This window comes from Octopus bimaculoides, chromosome 10, assembly GCF_001194135.2.
Source record: "Octopus bimaculoides isolate UCB-OBI-ISO-001 chromosome 10, ASM119413v2, whole genome shotgun sequence".
Classification (NCBI taxonomy): domain Eukaryota; kingdom Metazoa; phylum Mollusca; class Cephalopoda; order Octopoda; family Octopodidae; genus Octopus; species Octopus bimaculoides.
The window spans coordinates 24,380,159-24,402,398 of NC_068990.1; the positions used below are offsets into that span (position 1 = coordinate 24,380,159).

A 22,240-nucleotide genomic window follows, 5' to 3' on the forward strand; every position below is an offset into this window, starting at 1 on the left:
CATATATATATATTGGAGTCTTACGTAATGTGTACTAGTTAGAAGAATCGGTACGGTTTCGAATACAATATTACAAAGTGTTTTTCTTCCTCCGCGTCAATCCTACATGTATCAGATTTTGTTCTCGACCTTTTCTTGATCGATCAAAACATATTGATGCATGGCGGTCGTTTATGGGGAATTATATAGTCGTAGGAGTAGATAATTTGTTGTTATTATTAAAGCAAACACCAGCAATGAGACTGGTATCGATTTTACCGGATTGTTTGTTGGAAAACATGTTTCTGTAGGTAGGGAAGACTTAAACGCTTAGGCAAATAGTAGTCTTTTCGAAAACTTTTATCCACGTCTGCGTTTTGTTATAGGCGAAGATCATGATCATCTGGGATCAACGAGGACCTTAGAAGCAGTCGGTACACTGTTTAGTTAACATGCGTTTCGTTAGGTAGCAATTTTGAATTTTGTTTTGCGGTTTAATAAAAGGAAAGGCTTCTCCAGTAGGACTAGTTTTTGATACACAATATGGAAACTGAATTTCTCGAATGAGTTGTAAGACACATTTTACGCGCATTTTAAAAGGATGGTAATATAGTCGACAGTAAATATCGCAAACTTTTAACTTCGAAATCCATCTACTTCTGCATTGCTTGTTAATGAACATTCTATGTTGTCAACCAACCTGGTAAAAATAGCAGCAAAATTTCCCTTCAAATCTACCCTTTTAAATAAGGAAACGACGTTTTGGATAACGTAGTCGTGGATGTACAAATATACCGGATTGTTATTGGTGGAATTGATTTAGTCAACTGTACTTATACAAAAGCGACTTGTGCATAGCTTAAAGGAATTAATATTTCCGATCATATCAGAAACATTATGTATTACTTGTTGGATTAGCTTAGTGACGAAAGTGAACCAGATTTTTTACAAACATTTATAACAGTAATCTTAATCTCTCTAGATAACTAGTTCGGGTAATCTCGTTGTAAAGAAATCTAGGAAAAATGGACGAAAAATCTCTAAATTATATGGTAAATTATAAGTTTGCATTGCATTCAAATTAACTGAGTATAAATCAAGGATAACTTAAAAGTGAGCAGGGTTAAGGGATACTCTGGTCTTAATGTACAGAGAGTAAAGCATGTGGTTCTATCATTATATATAATAGAAGTTAAACTTTACAGAATAATGGTTCTTTGACACTGACAGAAAGAAAAAGATACCAAGAGCACTAAAATAAGATTCCTTTAGAAAAGAGGTGGCGTTAAAGTCTTTCTTCAAAGTTTCACACTATCCATAGTTGGACTTGCTCTAGTTCATTAAAATCTAAGTTAATTTGAATTATAATTTCATTTTCGAAGTAATTAATAAGGAAGACAGATATTATGAATATTACTTCATTCGTAATGTTATCTAAATGACACGTACCAGGAACTCGTTAGAAGTTGGTGGCTACTATATTTGTAAAATTAATCACATTATTTGCGATTCGTGGCTATAGATTTAACAGCTTGACAGCCACAAAAGTTTACTGAGTTATCAGGACTACCACTGAAAAATTAACCTTAAAGTTGAGAATCTAAGGCAAGCGAGACATATGGAGATCATCTCTATTCAACGTTTATGAATGTTAAAAGTCAAGGCTTCACCACGCGTGCATTAAAGAGGTAAATTCATATTACCTATTCACAACTCATAAAATTTAATCAGCGTAGATTACGTGTCATATCCACACAATGTAGCACCAGTGTTCAAGAATGACATGTTTTCCACTATATCATAAATTATAGATAATTAAATGATAAAAGGTACATTATGTAGATTATTGCTTTAACTACGTGACCACATAGTAACCTCGTAGATTGACAAAAAACAGAGAACTGACGATTCAAGAAGCCAAATATATAAGTAACTCACTGATTTGTTGCTGGACCAGTATCACAAAGCACAAACACACACTCACGCACGTACGCACGCACACACGCACGCACACACACACACACACACACGCACACACACACACACACACACACACACACACACACACACACAGAGGCATATATAATGAAAAATCAAAATGAATGGAACGGAGAAAGGATTAACGAGAACGGACAAAATAAATAAACATGGAAATCCTCTCATCAGCCACAGAGTCCAAACAACTAGCTCAGTTTCGGTGCGTTTAAAGTCCGAAGATCTTAAATTCCATGGTTTTACTACTCGTCTGGTTGTACTAGTGGTACAGGGAATAACAGGTGATGCACAAGCATGGACTCATACATACATACGTACATACATACATACATACATACATATATACGCACGTGTGTGTGTGTGTGTGTGTGTATGTGTGTGTGTGTGTGTGTGTGTGTGTGTAAAATACCTATAAATTAAAAATGTGTAACTTGTTTGACGTTTGGGCCGTTAGTTCTACATCATTACCTTCTTCCACTTTTTTAAGAAAAGACAGAGAGAGGGTAAGAGAGAGAGAGAGAGAGAGAGAGAGAGAGAGAGTAATTCATATAGTGTCACCAAGCCTGTTTGCCAGCTAGTAATAAAAGGAATGATTTCGAAACATTACAGCATAAATTTATTTCAATATTCATGGAACTACACATGCACCATAAATATTTATCTATTTATCTGGCTGTGTGAGTGTTTGTTTGATCTGGATTAACTACAGCACTAACATTTAAAACGACCAGTACGCCATAACAAATTCGAATCTAATGTTTTTTGTTGTGTTGTAATGGGAAGATGATTTCGGATATTTTCCTTACGAGGAATTATTAACGTGATAATGGTTGGTGGATCAATCTCCGTCATTGCTCAACGATCATGATTCAGTTGTTGTTATTAACTGAGTTATCTGCTCCTGAATTTTCAATACTCGACACTCTTGGGTACGCTTAACGTAATTCCCAGCAAGAATCAATGTAAAACAGTATGTGAAAAAGCCTTCAGCACACTGGCCTTCCATACAGGTTATGCGTACCCAATTTCGCTTACACGATACGAGGTAACCTGACGGGTGGAAAATGAACTGCTTAAACATTCGGCCATGCAGTGCTTGCATCAAATTATACGCTCCTCTTTTGTAAAAACTTCATGTTCGATCAGTTAAGTGTTTACTTCGCAACCCCGAGGCATGATTGTGTCGCTTTGCAACCATTTGGTTTTGGGCTCAGTCCCAATGTACAGCACCTTGAGCAAGTATTTCTAGTGTAGCATTGAGCCGACGACCAATGCCTTGTGAGTATATATATGTATGTATCTGAAATAGATGTACGATTATTACTGTTACGTTTACTGCACCACGTAGATTATCATAGTCCAGTCTGCTTCGAGTATAGTTGTTAAACAACTATTATATTTAATAGTGTTACTAGTTTTGAAATACAGAGCAACTGCAGGAAAAATTACAATATATATACGTGTGTGTGTGTGTGTGTGTGTGTGTGTGTGTGTGTGTGTGTGTGTGTGTGATTGCATGACAAGCGGTACTGGTTTGTTTATGTTAGCGTTTCGCCAAAAGAGTCCAATAGAATATGTACCAAACTTTTGCAGAAATAGGTCATGGTGTTAATATGTTCGACCAAACCCTTCATGACGCTGCACTATCATGGCCGCTGACCATTGAGTGAAACAAATAATAGCTAAAAGATACAAAGATGGATATATCGTAAACAACCAGTACAAAAAGTAACCTTGCCATGTATGCAGCACAACACTCACCCACTGCGTCATCAACAATTAGACGAATATAAATGTAGCTTAGACATTCCAAATTAGTAAACTCCAAGTGTCTTTTATCTTAGTTGTTGAGCTTTTTCAAATCTGCGTTTTGAAAATGTATATATGTTGATATCAAGAGAATGGTACAGATGAGTGAGGCGGTAGAGCGTCTCTCTTTAATGTATTGTGGTGTTTAGATTCCTGCTAAGATGGAATTTTCTCTGAATTCGTCTAGAATCAATAATGAAACAACGTGGATATAACTGAGCCGATTCAGTATCAAACTTATACTGGCTAACGTGGCTGACTTTGTGCCAGGATATATGTCTGAACGTGTGTGTGTATTAAGTACAGATCACGCTCGAAATAGATAAAGCTGTAAGTAATAGCGTGTAAATATTTTATTGAAGTCTTCGGGAGTTTTCCATTCAATCGACTTTCCAACCCATTATTTGCAAGCTATTATTTGTAACTTTATTTAACGATTTATTGTTAATATATTAAATAATAAACAGTTGGTCTATTTTTCTCTAAGTTCAAATCCCACCACTCTCTAGAGTCATTCTTCTAGTCCGGCGCAACAGGCACCAGACATACAGTGAAATAAATTCCCTCAAGAAACCCTTTGCATATTAAAAAGAAATTAATATTCCCACTCACTGTGAGAAACTATGTTTGGGTAAACTAAAAAAGTGGGGGCTGTATGTAGTCGTCATTTTCCTAGAAATACTATCACAGCTACTTCATATCACAGTCTACTTTATTAGACAAAGAAGGACGTGTCGAGGTGGTTATAACTAAAATCACTTTGATCTTAGTTTTGTTTGACCAGTCATGTATAGAAGCAGATTTCGGTTCCCTCTGGAATCGAAATCACTCCAGTGATGCAATCTAATGATTCAGAAAGACTTTTATTTTTAAAATAAGAGATGCAATTAACATTTACACGAGTTTTTCGTAGAGTGAGAAAACAAGTCAGTAGTATAGTATCTACAAGACATGCCTGTTTTTAACCTGATTTTCAATACACTTTGATACGATTTCCTTTTGTTTTACTCGGTTATGTCTCTTGTAAAAGTAATAAATATCTTACCCTTTCATCTCAATTTCCGCAGTACATTTGCATCTTTCTATATGATCAAAACAGAGGTTAAAAATTCTCTATAGATGTACAGCAGCAATTAAAGAAACATTAACCTCATCTTAATATGAGTACTTTATCACAATACTTATTCATAATCAGTAGCATCCAGTTCGAAATCATTTCATCATTTCATCTATCAAGCAATGCAAAATAAGCCGCATCTGTAAGATAAAGGTGACTATCCTGTAGAACTTCCTCATCAATCTCTACTATCATCGGCTTTCTTGCCGTTTTGTCTTCGATTACCTAACTTCAGGTAAACCCCTTACATTTTACTATTATATCCATAAATCCCCGCCTGTTTATTCATTGCATATATATATTTTTCTACTCACAGGAAGCAGATACAGTTACACATGTAAGATGATCTACCTTACAATATTACTGCTATTATTATTATTATATTATTATTATTGTTATTTATTATTATTATTATTATTATTATTATTATCATCATCATCATCGCCATCATCATTTTCATATGACCTTCATAATCATCACCCTTAAATGTTATTATCATTAACAATTCGTAATTAGTAGTCACCATATTATAGGCCTTAGTTTTCTGTGGACTGATTCCGTGGTTCGGTTTTAATTTTCAGTTTGGAACCGTTTCTTTTTCATATGACAATTTATGTTCTCGAGTAAAGCATAAGCATTATAATTAATAACCCCCTTCCACAATCTGATATGAGTGGGTGGTGGAGTAGTAGAATCTTGCAGTATTTGTTCCAGCTCCATAGTCTTGAGTTTAAATCCTGCTGAAATCAGCTTTGCCTTTGATCCTCCTAGGATCAATACGATAAAATACCAGACAAGTATTGGTTCAATGATGTCGGGCAGTCCCTTCCCCTTAAGTTTACTGGCTTTGTGCCTAAAACTGAACCGATTATTATTATTTAACTTGAAGAATCAGTAGAACATCAGAAAAAGTGTCTCGCACATTTACAGCCACATCTGAGCTCAAATCCTGCACCGGCTAACCTTTAATATTTCGAGGGTCCATAAAATAATGTACTAGTCAAGTGCTGTTGTTGATATAACTGAGTGTTCTCTCACCCAATTTCTGGTTTTGCACATATGTAAAAAAGGAGTTCGACAGCAATGTTTTCTTTTATTAGAGATATTCTTACCTTCACTGTATTTCCAATCGTTAATACTTACTTCTTACTCACCCAACTTGAGTGTTATTGAAAAGCGGATGTAATCTACTGCTTACTAGTTTGATATATTGTCTTGCTTGTTTAACTTCCTGTTTCTTCACGTCTCATCAAAACTTGCTAACCAGTGTTGATACCCTACGATGCTGAATTGTTTAAATTAGTCTGGCTAATATTTTGGGAGCATTTTAATTTACTGTATTTCATGCCTCATAAAATAAAACGACAAAAAGAAATAGTTCTATAGAAAATATTCATTTTTGTTCTTTAAGAAATAGGAAATCGGCATATCAGGAAGAGGCGTATGAACCCGTTCTGATTGCTGTTTAAGGCCATATTGAAATGCTTGGAAAAACGAACTCATTCGTAAAAGCTATACACTTTTTACGGATGTAAGAATTTGTATTAGCATTGACAACTTAAGTGAAATGACTGGAAACGATAGAAGCCTTATTTAATATTCTAAAATTTCTCCCAAACCATTCTGAAGTACTCTCCATGTTTTAAAATTCTTTGAACCCAATGATATATCATTCAAGCGTCTAACGTTTAATGCTTGCACTTGACCGAATGTTAGAGGAGACCGGGGCATATAAAATAGGAACCTGACAGAGTAGGCGATTAAACTATATGAAAGTTATTTCCCAAAATATGTGACCTTGTACTTCTATTTGGAAATAATTTTATCATTGTTTTGTTATTATTGCTGACCTTGTTCTTGCTTATGGTTTTGTTATATCGTCGGCATAAATTTAAAACAATTATATTAATATACATATAATAGCACGTCTGCTATGGTATTCAAAGTATCATTTTTAAGGTCAGATTCTCTTTTCCTGATAATAATATCTCGTATAGCTTCTTGTCGTCTTCATACTACCTCATTTAACGAAAGATCTCGCTCAGTCAGAGTTTACATGGAAATAAACAAGAACGAGTGAACTGACCAACTATAAGATTTGTATTTTATTTTTATGCAAATATTCAAAATTATCAGATTTATATAATTTGATGATATTATTTATAATAATGCAAACCTGCATTTAAGGTTTCGATTTCAGGTTTCAGTCATTTCCTGTCTTTAAAGCTGTTATTTTAGTAAAACATGGCATCGTGGTTAAGACTATCGCAGGCTCAGTCCCACTGCACTGCACTTTGGACGCATGGTTTGAATTGTAGATGCAAAACCGACTAATACCATTTGAATATGTATGTTACACAGAAACTGCAAAGAAGTGAGTTGCATATCATTGGTATTACGTTAAATTGTCATTGTCCAAATTTGGACAAATGTATTTTTTTCAACATTAACCTTGGCTTGCAATAACCGGTTCTTTTGGTCAAACTGTCGTATCTCCAGCTGCTTCAGATGCCAAGATATCAAAAATTGTCAAAGTGTAGTACAACGGTTTTGCTATGGAATGGCGAAACTACTTTTTTGTTTTCTGAAAAAGCGACGTTTTGGACTTACGAGATTTTGCATTTTAGCAACGATATGTGTTTGCATGTTCATGTAGGAACGTGTGCATCATTGCTTTTATCTTTCAAACGCTTGGCATTCGATGTCGATTTGGTTGCGTCCCTGGAATAAAAAGATGAATAGAATAAGTACATAAATAAGTACCTTCTTCTGAAACTCTTCGAGCCGGTGACTTAACATGGCTGCAGTCCCAAAATAGAATGAAATAAAAGAAAAAACTGCTATAGCTTCTACCTGCAGTTTCTGAAACCTTCCTTCAAAATATAGTGGTAGTTTTGATATAATGTGTAGGTAGTTAACAATTTTGTCTCAGCTAGTTTGAGTCAGAACGCAAGCTAGTTCTGCCGGCCACATTAAATCGGTATTAATATTACTAACATTATTAGATAAAAACAATCATTATTAAATTAGAAACAGTATTATCATTATTAGAGAAAGGACCGTAGTAGAAGCGTAAATGCATCGGACAAAATGCTTAGCAATGTTTCTTTTGATGCTATACGTTGTGAGTTCAAATCCTGCCGAAGTTAACTTTCCATTTCATCCTTTCCATAAAATAAAGGACCAATAAATTACTGGAATCGGTGTAATTGATTTGCAACTCTCTCGAAATTGCTGTCTTTGGGTCAAAATTAGAAAAAATTATTAGAGAAAAACGTACATTAACAGAGTAAGTAGAGTCACTAAAAATGCCTCGCAATATTTGTTCCGGAGTTTTACGTTCTCAAATCACGCAATGGTCAATTTTACCTTTCGTTCTTTCGAGATTAAAGTACCAATCTAATATTGAGTTTTACCGATCGAATTAGCCTTCCGCTCAAAAAAGTTGCTTTTGTGCCTAAATTTGAAGTAATTGTTATCATTATTAGATAAGAAAAGACAGACAGAATCATTAGAGCGTCGGACGAAATGCTTCTGAGTTCAGATTCCTCCGAGGTTTTCCTTTCATCCTTTCGACGCTGATAGAACACGTACCAGTTAAGCACTTGGGTCAAAGCAGTTGACTGGAATCATCCCACTTAAAATTTCCAAGAATTGTAACCATTATTAGGGAAGGGAAGGCAAGCTGGTCGAATCGATTATCGAAGAGCGTAGTGGATCAGAAGAATATCCAAAGTGAAGAGCAATATGCTCTCTAATTAAATGCATTTGTTTATATTCTGGGTACGAATATTTCGAGGGTTCATAAAACAAAGTCTCATGTGCAATGTTGATCAACAGTCAAATTAACTGTAATCTCCTTGCGGTAGTAGACCCTGTTACTATGAGTATCATTGTCATAGACCCTTAACCGTAATGTAGAATATGTGCATCAAATATCACCTTTATCTCCTACTCTATCATCACATCTTCTCAACTTTTGTTTACTTATTTTTCTTTGTGTATTTATTGTTTGTGTTTGCATGTAGACCGAACAGATAATTCATCAAAACTCTTTGTCATAATTTGACGCATACTGATTCTTTAACCAACAGAATCACAATGGTGACTTTTCATCCGTTTTCGAATTTTAACTTAAATAGAGCATCAAATATAATTTTAGAAACAAATCAACCATATGAATCTCAACCATGTCATATATTCCAAAAACATATACAAGTGCATTTATATATTTCCTCTTCATGATTTCTCAAGTTCTCTTTTCTTGTTTCTGTCTTGACGTACTGAGATGTCAAATGATCTCTACTCTCCAGAATGCATGTTAACTCACAAATATTTGAACATGGCACAATCACTGACTAATTTCCGTTCCATAAAAGTAGGTCGCATGACGGCTCTTATGTCTGGTGAATGATAGCTTCCTGTTTATTTTTCTATATTTCATGTCTTTAGATCCCTTCGCCATTGACAAGAAATTTCGGTCTCAGTTTATCTATTCGTCATAACATTCTTTTTACATTCATATTCGGGAAAATTTCGTTTAATTCATTATCTGTCACTTCTTTTCGGAACATTGGTTAGAAGATGATATAAAATCTAATGGAAAACAAGAAATTTCATACATTTCTGGCCATTAAAATATAAAAAAAAATTATTACCTTTCATTTTCTGTAATTTATCATGTCATTTTGTCTTGCCGAGTTTTTTTTTATCATATCGAAATATCGCGATTTGTACCTATAGGAAAATCTAAGAAAGGTACAAGTTATGCATAAATATTTCAATTTACACTGAATAATATTCTTCTGACGTATAAAATACACCCAAAATTGATTCGAAACTTAAGATATAAATTGGATTCTGTATTCGATATAAATTTTGCTTTTAATTCAAAGAATCCTATTAAAAAATGTAAGTTTGCATCTAAAATATTGATAATATTCAATAAAAAACAATTTTATGCTGTAACTTGTCCTTCTTCAGAATGAACATATGAAGGAAGCATCTTAGCTTCACAGAAATACAATAAAGAATGAAATTTATAAGATGGATGTAAATAAGATCTTTGAGATATACAAAATTGTTCACTTTTATATGGAAACGTCAATGGCTAGGATCATTGAATATGCATGGTATTACGTTTCCATTCTCTTATACGTCTCCAGTATTGTACATCGATATGTGAAGAGAAGGAAATTTGTAGAAATAATGATGCATGGTATTTCTTACTTTTATTTCTATTTTGAAATTCGAATGCCTGTTGTCTTCAAATAACAAAATATCTTCAACATTAGAACTGTGGTTTCATTCAGTATAATTGTACAGTTAACAAAGGAACAAAACAAAACAAATTTCATAGAATACGCATAAAATACACACACAAGTGCACACGCGTACAAGCACATACAAAGATATCCGAAGATTATCAGATGCAGTTGCCTGTCTCTCAGCAGCATTCGTCTCACTATTTTATTCATTCTATCAATGAATAGTCATAAATGAACCAAAAATAAATCATGGGCTGTGTTCATGTTTCAGTTCATATTACACTACGATCACTTTGACATCCAACGGGTGGCACACTGTACAATATCGAATTGAAGAGTGTCAGCGAGTTTATTGCGCATCTGCTTCGAACAACAAGAGAGTTCACGATACACGTACATACATACATGCATACATACACACATACATACATACAGACATACATACACACATACATACATACAGACATACATATATACATAAGACATTTAGTAGTAGGTTGAAGAATAACACATCCTAATACAGGAATAAATCACAAAAGCCCAACACGTGTTTCTGTTATGTAAGCAATTTTGGACATAATTCAATGGTGCAAAATACAAATCTGTCCATATTGAATTGATTGTGGTATCAGATATACCCAAATATGTATTCTAACATAATCTTTTCAAGGGGACTCACTCGCTGAGAGATAAAGAAAAGAAACGTAATGCTGACATCAATACAGGGAACTAACCATTTAGAGAGAGTGAGAAAGAGAGATTGTAATTATACAGGTATACACATATACTTCTGTGTATGGTAGAAAATATAAATACACATATGTATTTTAATTTTCAATGTACACATACACAGTCTACGAGTCCATCTCAGTACACATGTATACAATTATATGCTTTAACTACAGTATTTGAGCTTTTTAGCTCTTATTTCTAGTAATGTAGGTGTTCTAACAGCCTAATCATATTTAGTAACAATTATAGTTTTCCTTTTTGGTAAAACATTGCATACAGCTGTCTATATTAAGTTATTATTATTATTATTATTATTATTATTATTATTATTATTATTATTATATAGCATAGTTTTAACGTCTCCTTTTCTATGTATGCATGGATGAGACAGTATTCATTGAGGTAGATCTTTTATTACTAGATACCCGTCCTGTCCTCAAACTTCAATTATCTCTAAACATAGTAGTTTATTTAAGTGTGCTTGTGCGGTTCGTGCGCGAACGTGTGTATATGCATGTTTGTGCGTATGTGTGCAGTATGGCCGAATGTTTAAAAAGTTCATTTCACTGCAGTAAGGCCGCAGTTCTATCCTATCGCAAGGTATCATGGAAAATTGTCACTTTTTTTTTAGAGCTTGTACCGGCCATTGGTTTCTGTAAGCAATTGGGTAGAAGAAAATCACAGAAAAGGCCGTCGGATGGGTTGTACCTATACTTCAAAAGTAACCTGTCAAACTGCGAAATACACGTGTATTGAAGGGTACACGTGTCTGTGAAAATGCTCAGCCACTTACACGTTGATTCAAGAGGAGGTAATTTAGTTGTTCGCACAAGTGAATATTTACTTGGAATGACGGAGATCCATCACGTCATATCTTTAATGAGCAAAACAATATATCATCACAATCATTGATACCACGGAACTTGCTGTTATTTATAACAATTTTTTTTATATCCGTTGTATGAAGTATTTCTTCGTATTTTTTGCACGGTAGCTGAACTCTCCCTTTTCATTGTGTCATTACAGGACTTGAATAACGAAACCATCAACCACTTAGACGCTGAAAATAGAAGACAAACACTTGAAGAAGAGCTTGAATTCCAGAAAGACTTACATGCACAGGTATGTTAATATATATTTTGTAAGTAATCTTAGTAATCGACTCTGATTATTTTGTTCCATATTTGCTGTTGCCTTTCTTTGAACTCCATATGGTATATATTAAATAAAAACCCTGCTAAACCTATTGTTCTCGTCATAAAATCTCTCAATTCAAGCTAAAAAGACCGTAATTTGTTAACATTCTTTCTTCAACTGCACTCAGATCATGGGTCCAACAGATAAAGCCTAGCTTCTCCAAACATTTATATCACTTTCTCTATCACTAATATATCTCTTCTCTCAATCTCCCCCACTCTCTCTCTCTCTCTCTCTCTCACTTTCTCTCTGGCTCTATTTGTCTCTCTTTTCTCTTTCATTGCATTCTATTTCCATAAAGGACACCATCTATGATTCCACTACGTTATCAGCTCATTGGTCCCACTCCCAGTATATTGCAATCAATCCTTGATCTCCAATTCTGCAACATATGAATTCCCTATCATTCCTGAATGACCACATTTATACCAAATCCTCTGGAGATTTGAGAAACTAATTGAAAATCACGTTGTTCCACCCAGCCATGCTTGACAATTACTTTTCTCTGTCAGTCGTCTTTTAGACTGTAAGCTTTCTGCTGACAGCCATTATTCTCACACCATGTGTTGATGGAACACGCTTTCACACACATCATTGACGTGTGGTGTATGACATGATTTGCACGTCTCTTCACACGCTTTCCCTGTATATCAACAACCTACTTGCCGTCACCTAAAACTAAACCCTTTCGCTCTTGTCTAGCATTTGTCGTATAAAAGTCATCATCTTAGAACGCGGATGATAAACTTGCGCTAATTCTATAAAATATTTTTCACAGGGTCGTAACAATATTGACTCCTTGAACAGAGCAGGGGAGGTACACAACCACTGGGCATGTGACAGTATACCTGCTCAAGACATGAACAATAAGACTTAACTAAAACCTAATAAGTAAAAATGTGGGAGAAATTGAATTTCTACAGACGTCCTCACATTCAAAACATATCAAAAAATTGCAGCCCATACACTGATATTTTGTGTTAAAAAATTGTACAAATCCCAACTCTTGCTAACTCTCTGTAAAGCTGAATCCGGACCCACAACTGGAATGGTGTTACACCTAGAGAGAAAGGCATCCTACATCCCAAATCCTTCATAAAACAGGCCGTACAACCGATAGGTATGAAGTAGCTCACCAACACACAGCAACTTTGGTTCACCCATTTTGTCTTAACGCTGTCTCTCCATTACAACAATGAACTTCTCAAAGCTGGCTCCATCCAGTTCACTCGTCTCGCTCTGTTCTATTTCTCTCTCTTGTCAAATATACTGGTTATATCTTTTGAAGTCCTAAGCTAAACACTATATCTATACTTCTTCCATAGTGAAGACGCACGGTTCAGTGGTTACAGGGTCGCTGTTAAAATCGAGAGGTTGTGAGTTCGATTCCTGGACCTGGCTGTGTGTTGAGCAAATCACTTTATTTCACGTTGCTCCTGTTCATTCAGCTGTAGGAATGATTTGCGGCGTCACTAATGCCAAGCTTTTTGGCCGTTTCTTTCTCTTTGAACAACATCGGGGGCGAGGAGTGGAGACCGGTATGCATAGGTGACTGCTTGTCTTCCAAAAACACCTCGCCCGGACTTGTGCATCAGAAGGGAACTTTCTAGTGCAATCCCACGGTCAATCTTCCATTAAGAACCAGACTTCTATGATTCAAGGAGAGCATTAGCTGGATTGGTTTCACAAACTTCGACGGGCCTGTGGAAACCGTGGGTGCAGCCCCCAAAATCAATGTAAAATATCAGATCCCAGCAAAAAGCGGGATCCTTAGAAAACATACATATAAAGTTTCCTGGTGAAAATAACGTATGTACATGGATTAATTGAAAATATTTATATTTGACTACCGTTTTAGAAATGCCTTCATCTGGAAGCAATATAGCATTACAATTTTGATATTAATAAGATGAGCGTAAAAAAATAATTTGGGCTGTTCACTAATCTATATTTCTTCATATTTAAAATCATTTTCTGATGAACCACCAAAAATGTTTTGAAACCGGTGAAATCTTTAGGGGTGGTTTCTCAAAACTTTTTATAATTTAATGTAGCTCGCTATAAACCAAATCGTTAAATATAACGAATGCTGTTTATTTTTACAGGAGCTGAAAGAATTGGCAGCTCTCGCATACCGAGACACAACCGCTGAAAACCGTGAATTCTGGAGGAACGAACTATCTCAAGCTATTCGTGACATTCAACAAGAATATGATGCCAAATGTGATCAAATGCGTGGAGATATGGAAGCATATTACAATCTCAAAGTAAGACTTTCTTTTATCAAAACAAAATTTTAAATGATTGTAAACATTCAATCATACCCTTTACTATTTCACTGACATTTCATTGATAATAATTTACAAATATGTTCTGCAATAGACCATAATTGATAAGCTTCTTCATAGCGTATAAACTTGTAAACCAGAATTAAGTTAATCTAATAGACTCAATGAATACTCAATAACGATTACGATATGGCTACAAAAAATTAACTTCAAACTGTAGATAAGTTGCTTGCGTTCAGTCAGTGGGAAATGCATATAACTCAATCTTTCTCACTACCCATACAATAAATTCCACAACATCGTTGACAAAATAGGTTAGATGAAAGGTAGAATAGCTTTAACATTCTACCACAACCAACTCTGAAAAATTGTCTGTATCCTTCTTACGCTGAAACTTGAACATTGTAATAGTAATCAATATAAATTTCTAATGTTGGCAGAATATGAGAAAGGCGTCCCCGTTATTTGGATCGTCTCTAATTAAAGATTGAGTGATTATTAACAAACACTGATACATATTAAACTGTATCCATTCTCCCATCCATCTTCTCCACCCACTATTCTGGGGAAGTTCCGATTGGTAGTGTCCTCAGGTACCTCCTCCATGTGTCTCTTATCAGAATCAACTTTCATCACATTTTCTAGTTAAACTGTACATAACTTAATATATCATATTTAAACAATATATTATATTGTTCTGAAGTAACATACTTTGAACTGCTAATATCGAATCCAGATCGATAGTTAACAGCGCTTTTTATATCTTTTCTTTTTAACAGGTTCAAGAATTCCGTACCGGTGCTACCAAACAAAATATGGAAGTTACTCGCAACAAAGAAGAAAATGTAAAACTGAAAAGCAATATGAACGAAATTCGTAACAGACTTACTGACTTAGAAGCAAGGGTATGTATTGCCATTAACGTCCTCTTTCGCAAGCTCTTGTTTTCTGTACTTTGTTTATGCTCTTGCAAATATAAAGTACAGATACACACACACACACACACACACACACACATACACGCACACACACACACACATGTATATGTATATATATATATATTGTAGAAGTTATTGATACGAACAACTTGTAATGTAATGTAGTTTAATGTATTGTAAAAATGTGTAGAGAAGCCTATATGGGTATTCGCGTATGTTCAAGGCAGCAAAGTGTTCCAATATTCTAGTATTTTTCTACCAATTCGTTGCCAGGCGAAAGGTGTAAACGTTTACAGTAAAACTGAACTTCTACTGGTTATTTTTCTCAACCAGGTAAATGTATTACCGGCTTATAAGCGGTTTACGCCAGTGATGAGTAACTTGTAAAACATGGTATTAGCAATAGTTATTAAATATTTTATGCAATAAAGGTCATATATTCTAAATATATGTGCTTCATATGAACAGTTCTATTCATAACAGCATGATCGTAAAGATTAAACATCGATGCGAGTCATTGTCTGTGACATTTGATTTGAGCGTCGCATATAATATTAGATCTGTTTCAGCTACCGAATAACAAAGTAGATATTTGTTGTCTCTGTATATACAAAAGACATGCAGCAACAAGGATATGAGGAAGAGAAAGTTATGAATTATCATCAGAATAAACAGCTGGCACGATTGCTTGCAACAGAGGTGGCTCTCCTGAGGTCATCCAAATGACCAGATGGTAATGTTATCCTAGTTGATGGATCAATGACTGGATTATGCTCTTTTCCGAATCGTAAAGACTCATTGGGCCGGTTTCCCAGTTTCTTGGGTTCTGTGGCATATATATTCCCCTCCATGGACGAGACGCAAGTTAGTTGCAAGTTTACTCATTTTTTCCAACTGAGTGGGCTAGAGCAACTTAAAATGAAGTGTTCTGTTCAAGAACACAACGCATTGACCCTTCCAAGAATCAAAACCACAATAATACGATAATGAATCCAACACCCATAATCACTAAGCTGCGGTCATGAGCCCAAAGTCCCTATCCACTAAGCCAATACCATCACTACTAAAACTGGTGCAGTCCATCCAATAGGCTTCCACGATGTTTCCATTTCATATACGTTCACGCATATGGCTTCAGTCATCTTAGGTTATGTCAAGACTTAGTGAAGATGAAACACAATGTAATCTAACTCACAGCAGCGTGATTGTGAAGCAGTCCAAGTGTTAAAAGTCTTAGTAGGAGTAGTATTTGTAATTAAAGTTTTATTAAATAAAACTGTTACATTACTTAACGTCCCCCGAAAGGATGAAAAGCAAAGTTGAGCTCAGCATGTAAAGAGCCGGAATAAATACCGCTGAACATTTGGTCCGACGTGCAAACGATTCTGCTGGCTCGCTGTCTTGGCATTTCTAAATAATAATGAAAAAATAAAGATACTAATAATTTATCCTAATACCGACACAAGCTCTGATATCTTGGTAGTTGGGATGTCACTCGATTAAATCGTCTCGAATATTTAAGTGATCCCAGAATGATGAAAGGCAAAGCTTGACATCAATAACAATATTGTTAGCAATGGAATTAATCCATCTCGTTAATGATTTATTGACATCATTATTTATATATTGACGAAGGCAGCGAGCTGGCACAAACGTTATGATTAGTGTCATTTCGCCCGTCATTACGTTCAAATACCGCCGAGGTCGACTTTCCCTTTTATCCTTCGGGTCGATAGAAATAAGTTCCAGTCGAGCACTGGGGTCGATGTAGTCGACTTGTTCCCTATCCCCTAAATTTTAGTCAATGTGCCTATAGAAGAAAGGGTTATTTATACATTGATAATATCAGTGTGACTAGGTCATAAGGCCAACTTTTTTGTGTAGAAATGCGTGTGATATATAACTGTCAGTTGTAGCAAACTAGGATAATATCAAATACAATTTGTACTGTCTCTTGACATTACTATCACACCCACAAATATATATCAACGTTATTATATATGAACACAGCTATCATATGTACACTCCTTTTACTCTATATTGTTCATTTCTATTATGTATCGTTGGTATTACTTATGTATATCTCCACGTTACCGTATTCACTGAAAAGTAAATGTATCGTTTACTTGTTTAGGGAGTAAGCATCTAATTTTCTTGCCCGTCATATGGAGACTTTTCATGTTTGCTCGACCTGTGATAAAAAGAAATTGAATCTCCCTCAAAGCACATCTCACTTTTCTTAAGGAACAGAAGAATACATTTGATAATGTAGTTCTGGATACATAGAACTTGAAAAAAGGTGGACTTTTCCTAGAAAATATCTTTGATCACAGAAACAAGGTTAACAAAGAAAATGAAATAATAATAGGAGTGTACAGTTTAAGGCAGCCAATAGAAATCCGCCTATAAAAATATAGCGTTTCATAACTGCCGAACACATCGTTTTTGGGGTGTAGCTTGAAGAAAGAAATCTTCCGTGTTAACACATTGTAGGTATACACTGTCACAGCAACCTATTTAAAGGGAATTGCTACAAATCAACAAACTCTCGGATCAGTTGATATTATATATTTAAATGAAATTTAATATCAACATTACTATTTGTATGTCGTACAAAACTGCTAAACAGATAAAGTATTAAACTTTCACTGTTTGAGTTCAAAACGCCTGTTCGAGCATTGTATCTCTGGACATACTCGTAATACTACATACTACAGTCATCTTAGCAGTAAAGTACGCATATAAAGCCAATTGATATGTTAAAGGAGAAACACCACTATCATGTCAAATGTAAGGTTTATTTTATATTCGAAGATATCCTGAATAGATTGACGTAGCTTGAGGCATGTGGGATTTTCGGACCGCACACCGAAGCCATTTGTGAAAATATCTTTCGAAGTGTTTTACAGTTACGATAAGGAGTGACCAACTTGGCTACTTACCAGCACAGGGTTGACATAACCCATGGTTCACCGCTGGAAAAAGGAGTCAATATTACTCCAGCAGAGTAGTCCTTAAAGTTTTTGAATAGATTCAGTAAATATAATGTATACCATGTTAGACTTTTAGGAAATTTGAAAAAAATGTCTAATATGGAGGAACAGTTATATTAGTGCTATTTCTACTTATCAATATTATATCATTACAACTCAATAAAATTTACATCCTTTTAGAATATGGACATAAATTTGGACATATTATTTGGAGTATATTTACTTGTCCCCAGAGCCAAATAATTGTTCATCTCAGTAATTTAATTCAGGGGCAAATACATAAATAGTAATGATACTTCCAAAACATTGAGTTGTATGAGTTAGAAAAATGATAGCGACGCAGACTGTATAAAATGGTAAATAGATATATGTTTCTGTTACTATCGAATGAAAAAACGCCAGTATCTAAACGTTAGTTTTGCTTATCTTAAAGTATGTTCTTAAGGCAACAAGAAGGCAACCATTATATGCACGACTTTTCTAACAGTGATAACACCACTAACAATGGCAATAATACTTTCAACAAATTAAGCATTTGTACAGCCATTATAAATTTCGATATTTCATTTTTTTTTTTTTTACTTTTCACGTCTTAATTTAAATCTAAACGATTTTTTTTATATTTTGCTTACAGAATGCTCAACTGGAAAGAACAAATCAAGATTTGATGCGAGAATTAGAAGAAAAAGATAGGCAAAACGAATTGGAAAGTTCTCAATACAAAGAAGAAATTACCAAATTACGTGGAGAAATGGAAAGCATTTTGAAAGAACTGCAAGATTTGATGGATATCAAACTATCACTTGAATTAGAAATTGCTGCATACAGGAAGTTGTTGGAAGGAGAAGAGACCAGGTAGGTGAAACATTAATATCTGTATTAATATAATTGTTGCTTTTTTTCGTTTATGGAGAGTTTTGAAGAATGGGTCATGTAAGAAATGCGTTCAAGTTTGTCAAATGATTAGTTTGATCATAGAATTAAGCATTATGAATTTCTATAAATATCTTTCTGCGAAGTTGATCGAATGTCAGATTAATTTCCTTCGGGGAAATCAAATAAACTATTAGTTTTAATATTGATATGTTGCTTTCGATTGGAATATTGGTAAAATTTACTAATATATAAAAAAAAGAAAGCATAACGTATAGATAAATCTGTGTTGGAGTTTGTATATGATGAAAGACATTGATGATCAATACCTTTGTTATTTTGGAGGTATTACTTGAGATCAAAAAGAAAGTACGAGATCGAAATACAAATGTTTCATACAATATGTAACGAGATATAAACCTTTAAGATCCATATAGATCTTAAAGGTGGAAACGTTATTAGTTCCTATCTTTAAGAATCTCGTGTACAAACATTCGCATTTAATTTCCTACAAGCATTTTAATTGAACAATCTTTTTCGTCGATGTCTTTTACCGGTTTGAACCGGAATATATGAAGAAATAATTTGTGTACGTAACAAAACTTGTTACAATATTTACGAGTGTATATACGAATCATATGCGCGTTCCTATACGTAAAATATTGCATTAGGCTATTATGTGCTTGTTTTATCGCTAATAATGTATCCTTTAGCAGAGATTTCAGCCTAAAGAATTAATATAAACGCTTTTGAAACGGTGAAATTGTATAGAAAATTATGAATTGTTGGGAAAAGCAAATCGGTTGCATTTTATACACTTTTAACGACCGATCACGTAAGTTGAGAAAAGATTTGTACATTTTCTACAGCTCTTTTGCTTTTGTCTTTACCAGCAAAAAAAAAAAAATTAATAAAAATACATGTCCGACTAGCGTCATTACTCGCATCATCATTACTGAGCCTCGTTCTCCCTTTGTGATATAATCGAAATTTCAAGTAGAGATTCATCAAGGCATTCCTGAGCGCATCAATCAATTAATTAGTGTTGGCTATTTCTTACTCATTTATTTATCATATTTTCTCTATATATTTATTTATGTATTATTTCATTATTCATTACATTCAGTGTTATTTTTTCCTGAAATGCATTGACGCACGGATTAATACCTATTTTTCAAACAATAATAATAGATGATTTTCAAAAGTATGACTAAATTTCCGATTTGATACTCTATCTCGGTTTTTTCGGCATTTGATAATGTGTGCTCCTGAAGTTGTAGGAAAAGAAATAAGAAAAATAACTATTTGTTGGTTACCATTTAAGTATTCAGACTTTTATGGAATATACATAAATCAATATACTGATAGATAGTTTTAGAATATGTCAATGAAAAATAGATGTTGAAAAGTGTGACAATGTATTTTACTGTTGTAATGAATCTGCTATCATACGTCAAGCTTTATTTAAGTTCATAGCTTCAAGAAATACAAAATCGGTCCTAAAATCTTGCAACTCCTTTCTTCAAATTCTTATGTTGAACTCTATGGCATAAATCTGGAAATGTGGCTATTCATCTCACTGTATTGTCCATTAGTAATGTGTTTAATAAAAATGGCATTGGAATTAAGTCAGCTTTTGGGCATGAATATTCATGGCAGAAAATATTTTCTATGTATTTTCAATTACTTTATAATTTGCGTGGTGTTAATGTGAAGAAAGTGTCTTATTCTTTAGTATTATTATACCACTGCAGTTTAAATTTCGTTATTGGCTTTTTTTCTGTTTAATATTAATATATTTCTTCAAGAATAAGTTTCACGCTATCGGTGTGTCTCGATATATATTTTATGCGAGATAAATGAATGTATTGTATTGTTAAAAATATTTAAGGATACCATGCTTTATCAGCAAAATGTCCATTAGATGCAGTCATATGCTTTTAATAAATACTTTCAGTAAAATAGCATTATGTATACATTACTTAGGAGGTTAATGGTACGTTCAAAATTTATAGTATGTTTTATTTGTCTATCAGAGATTAGAGTCAATCAAAATAAAGTATGAATGTAATTTCGTTATATATATATATATATTTATAGTGGCTTGTACTTCCAGTAGATGTTTACTAGCGAGATGTGAGCTCATGAATGTATAGTTTGGCAACAAAGGACTACAATACTGTCAGTAAAAAAAAAATGGTACTGAAAATTCAAGAAATCATTTCACTGTATACATAGAAGGATCCTTATTATGAAGGCCCTCATCAACATTGACGGCATTATCGATATTGTTATCATCATCATCATTGACACTTATGAAGAAAAAATTACACTTCAGTATTATTCAGTAATATCATTTCTGCCGTGTTCTGGATTATTATGGTTTGGACATTTTCAAGATCAATGTGTCAGCATTTTAGCAATTCATCATTCATGTGTTGAAAGTAACCAACTGAACAGATTTATGTCATAAGAAACTCCCCGAGTTACAATGATTAATGTTTAATTCACCTTGGCCGGTTACCAGAACTTTTGTATTTCTAAAGTTTCATAGCATCATCTCGGATATTTAGATATTGATTGCTGCAATTAAATGAAACAAAACACAATCAATATCACAAAGAAGAATATTTACCTATCATTAAATGCTATTATTCTAACAGCTTCGGCCATGTATCCACAATGAATCAGATCATAATGCAACGTCTCGGCAGAACACATATAACTATACATATCGTTAAATATAATTCAAATCACTTCAATGAAAAACATACATTTATAAATATGTTCATTTTTACCGACAACATAGGGTATTGGTTAACTATTTTTAACGTCGAACTGTTATTAGATATTTAATGATAATGAAGGTTCTTCTTTAATGGTCATCGATTATTTGCCTTAACAAATGTATTACCAAACATATACCATCTGTCATTGAGTGTGAGTGTAAGTGTGATGAGAGTAAGTGGATAGTTATTTTCAATTTTAACTAGCATAACAACTGTAGAGCAGTGATTCATATATATATATATATAAGATCGGAAGAGCGTCG

At 34.1% G+C, this 22,240-nt stretch overlaps 1 protein-coding gene across 1 annotated transcript in view; it reads left to right on the top strand.

The window, feature by feature from the left end:
• The window catches only part of LOC106879116 (neurofilament heavy polypeptide), a 99,555-nt gene that overhangs the window by 56,098 nt on the left and 21,217 nt on the right, over window positions 1-22,240 (top strand). The window contains exons 3-6 of the mRNA XM_052971074.1: window positions 11,926-12,021; window positions 14,202-14,363; window positions 15,164-15,289; window positions 18,950-19,170. Coding sequence (XP_052827034.1) covers window positions 11,926-12,021; window positions 14,202-14,363; window positions 15,164-15,289; window positions 18,950-19,170 — 605 coding nt within the window. The remainder of the gene's footprint in view (window positions 1-11,925; window positions 12,022-14,201; window positions 14,364-15,163; window positions 15,290-18,949; window positions 19,171-22,240) is intronic.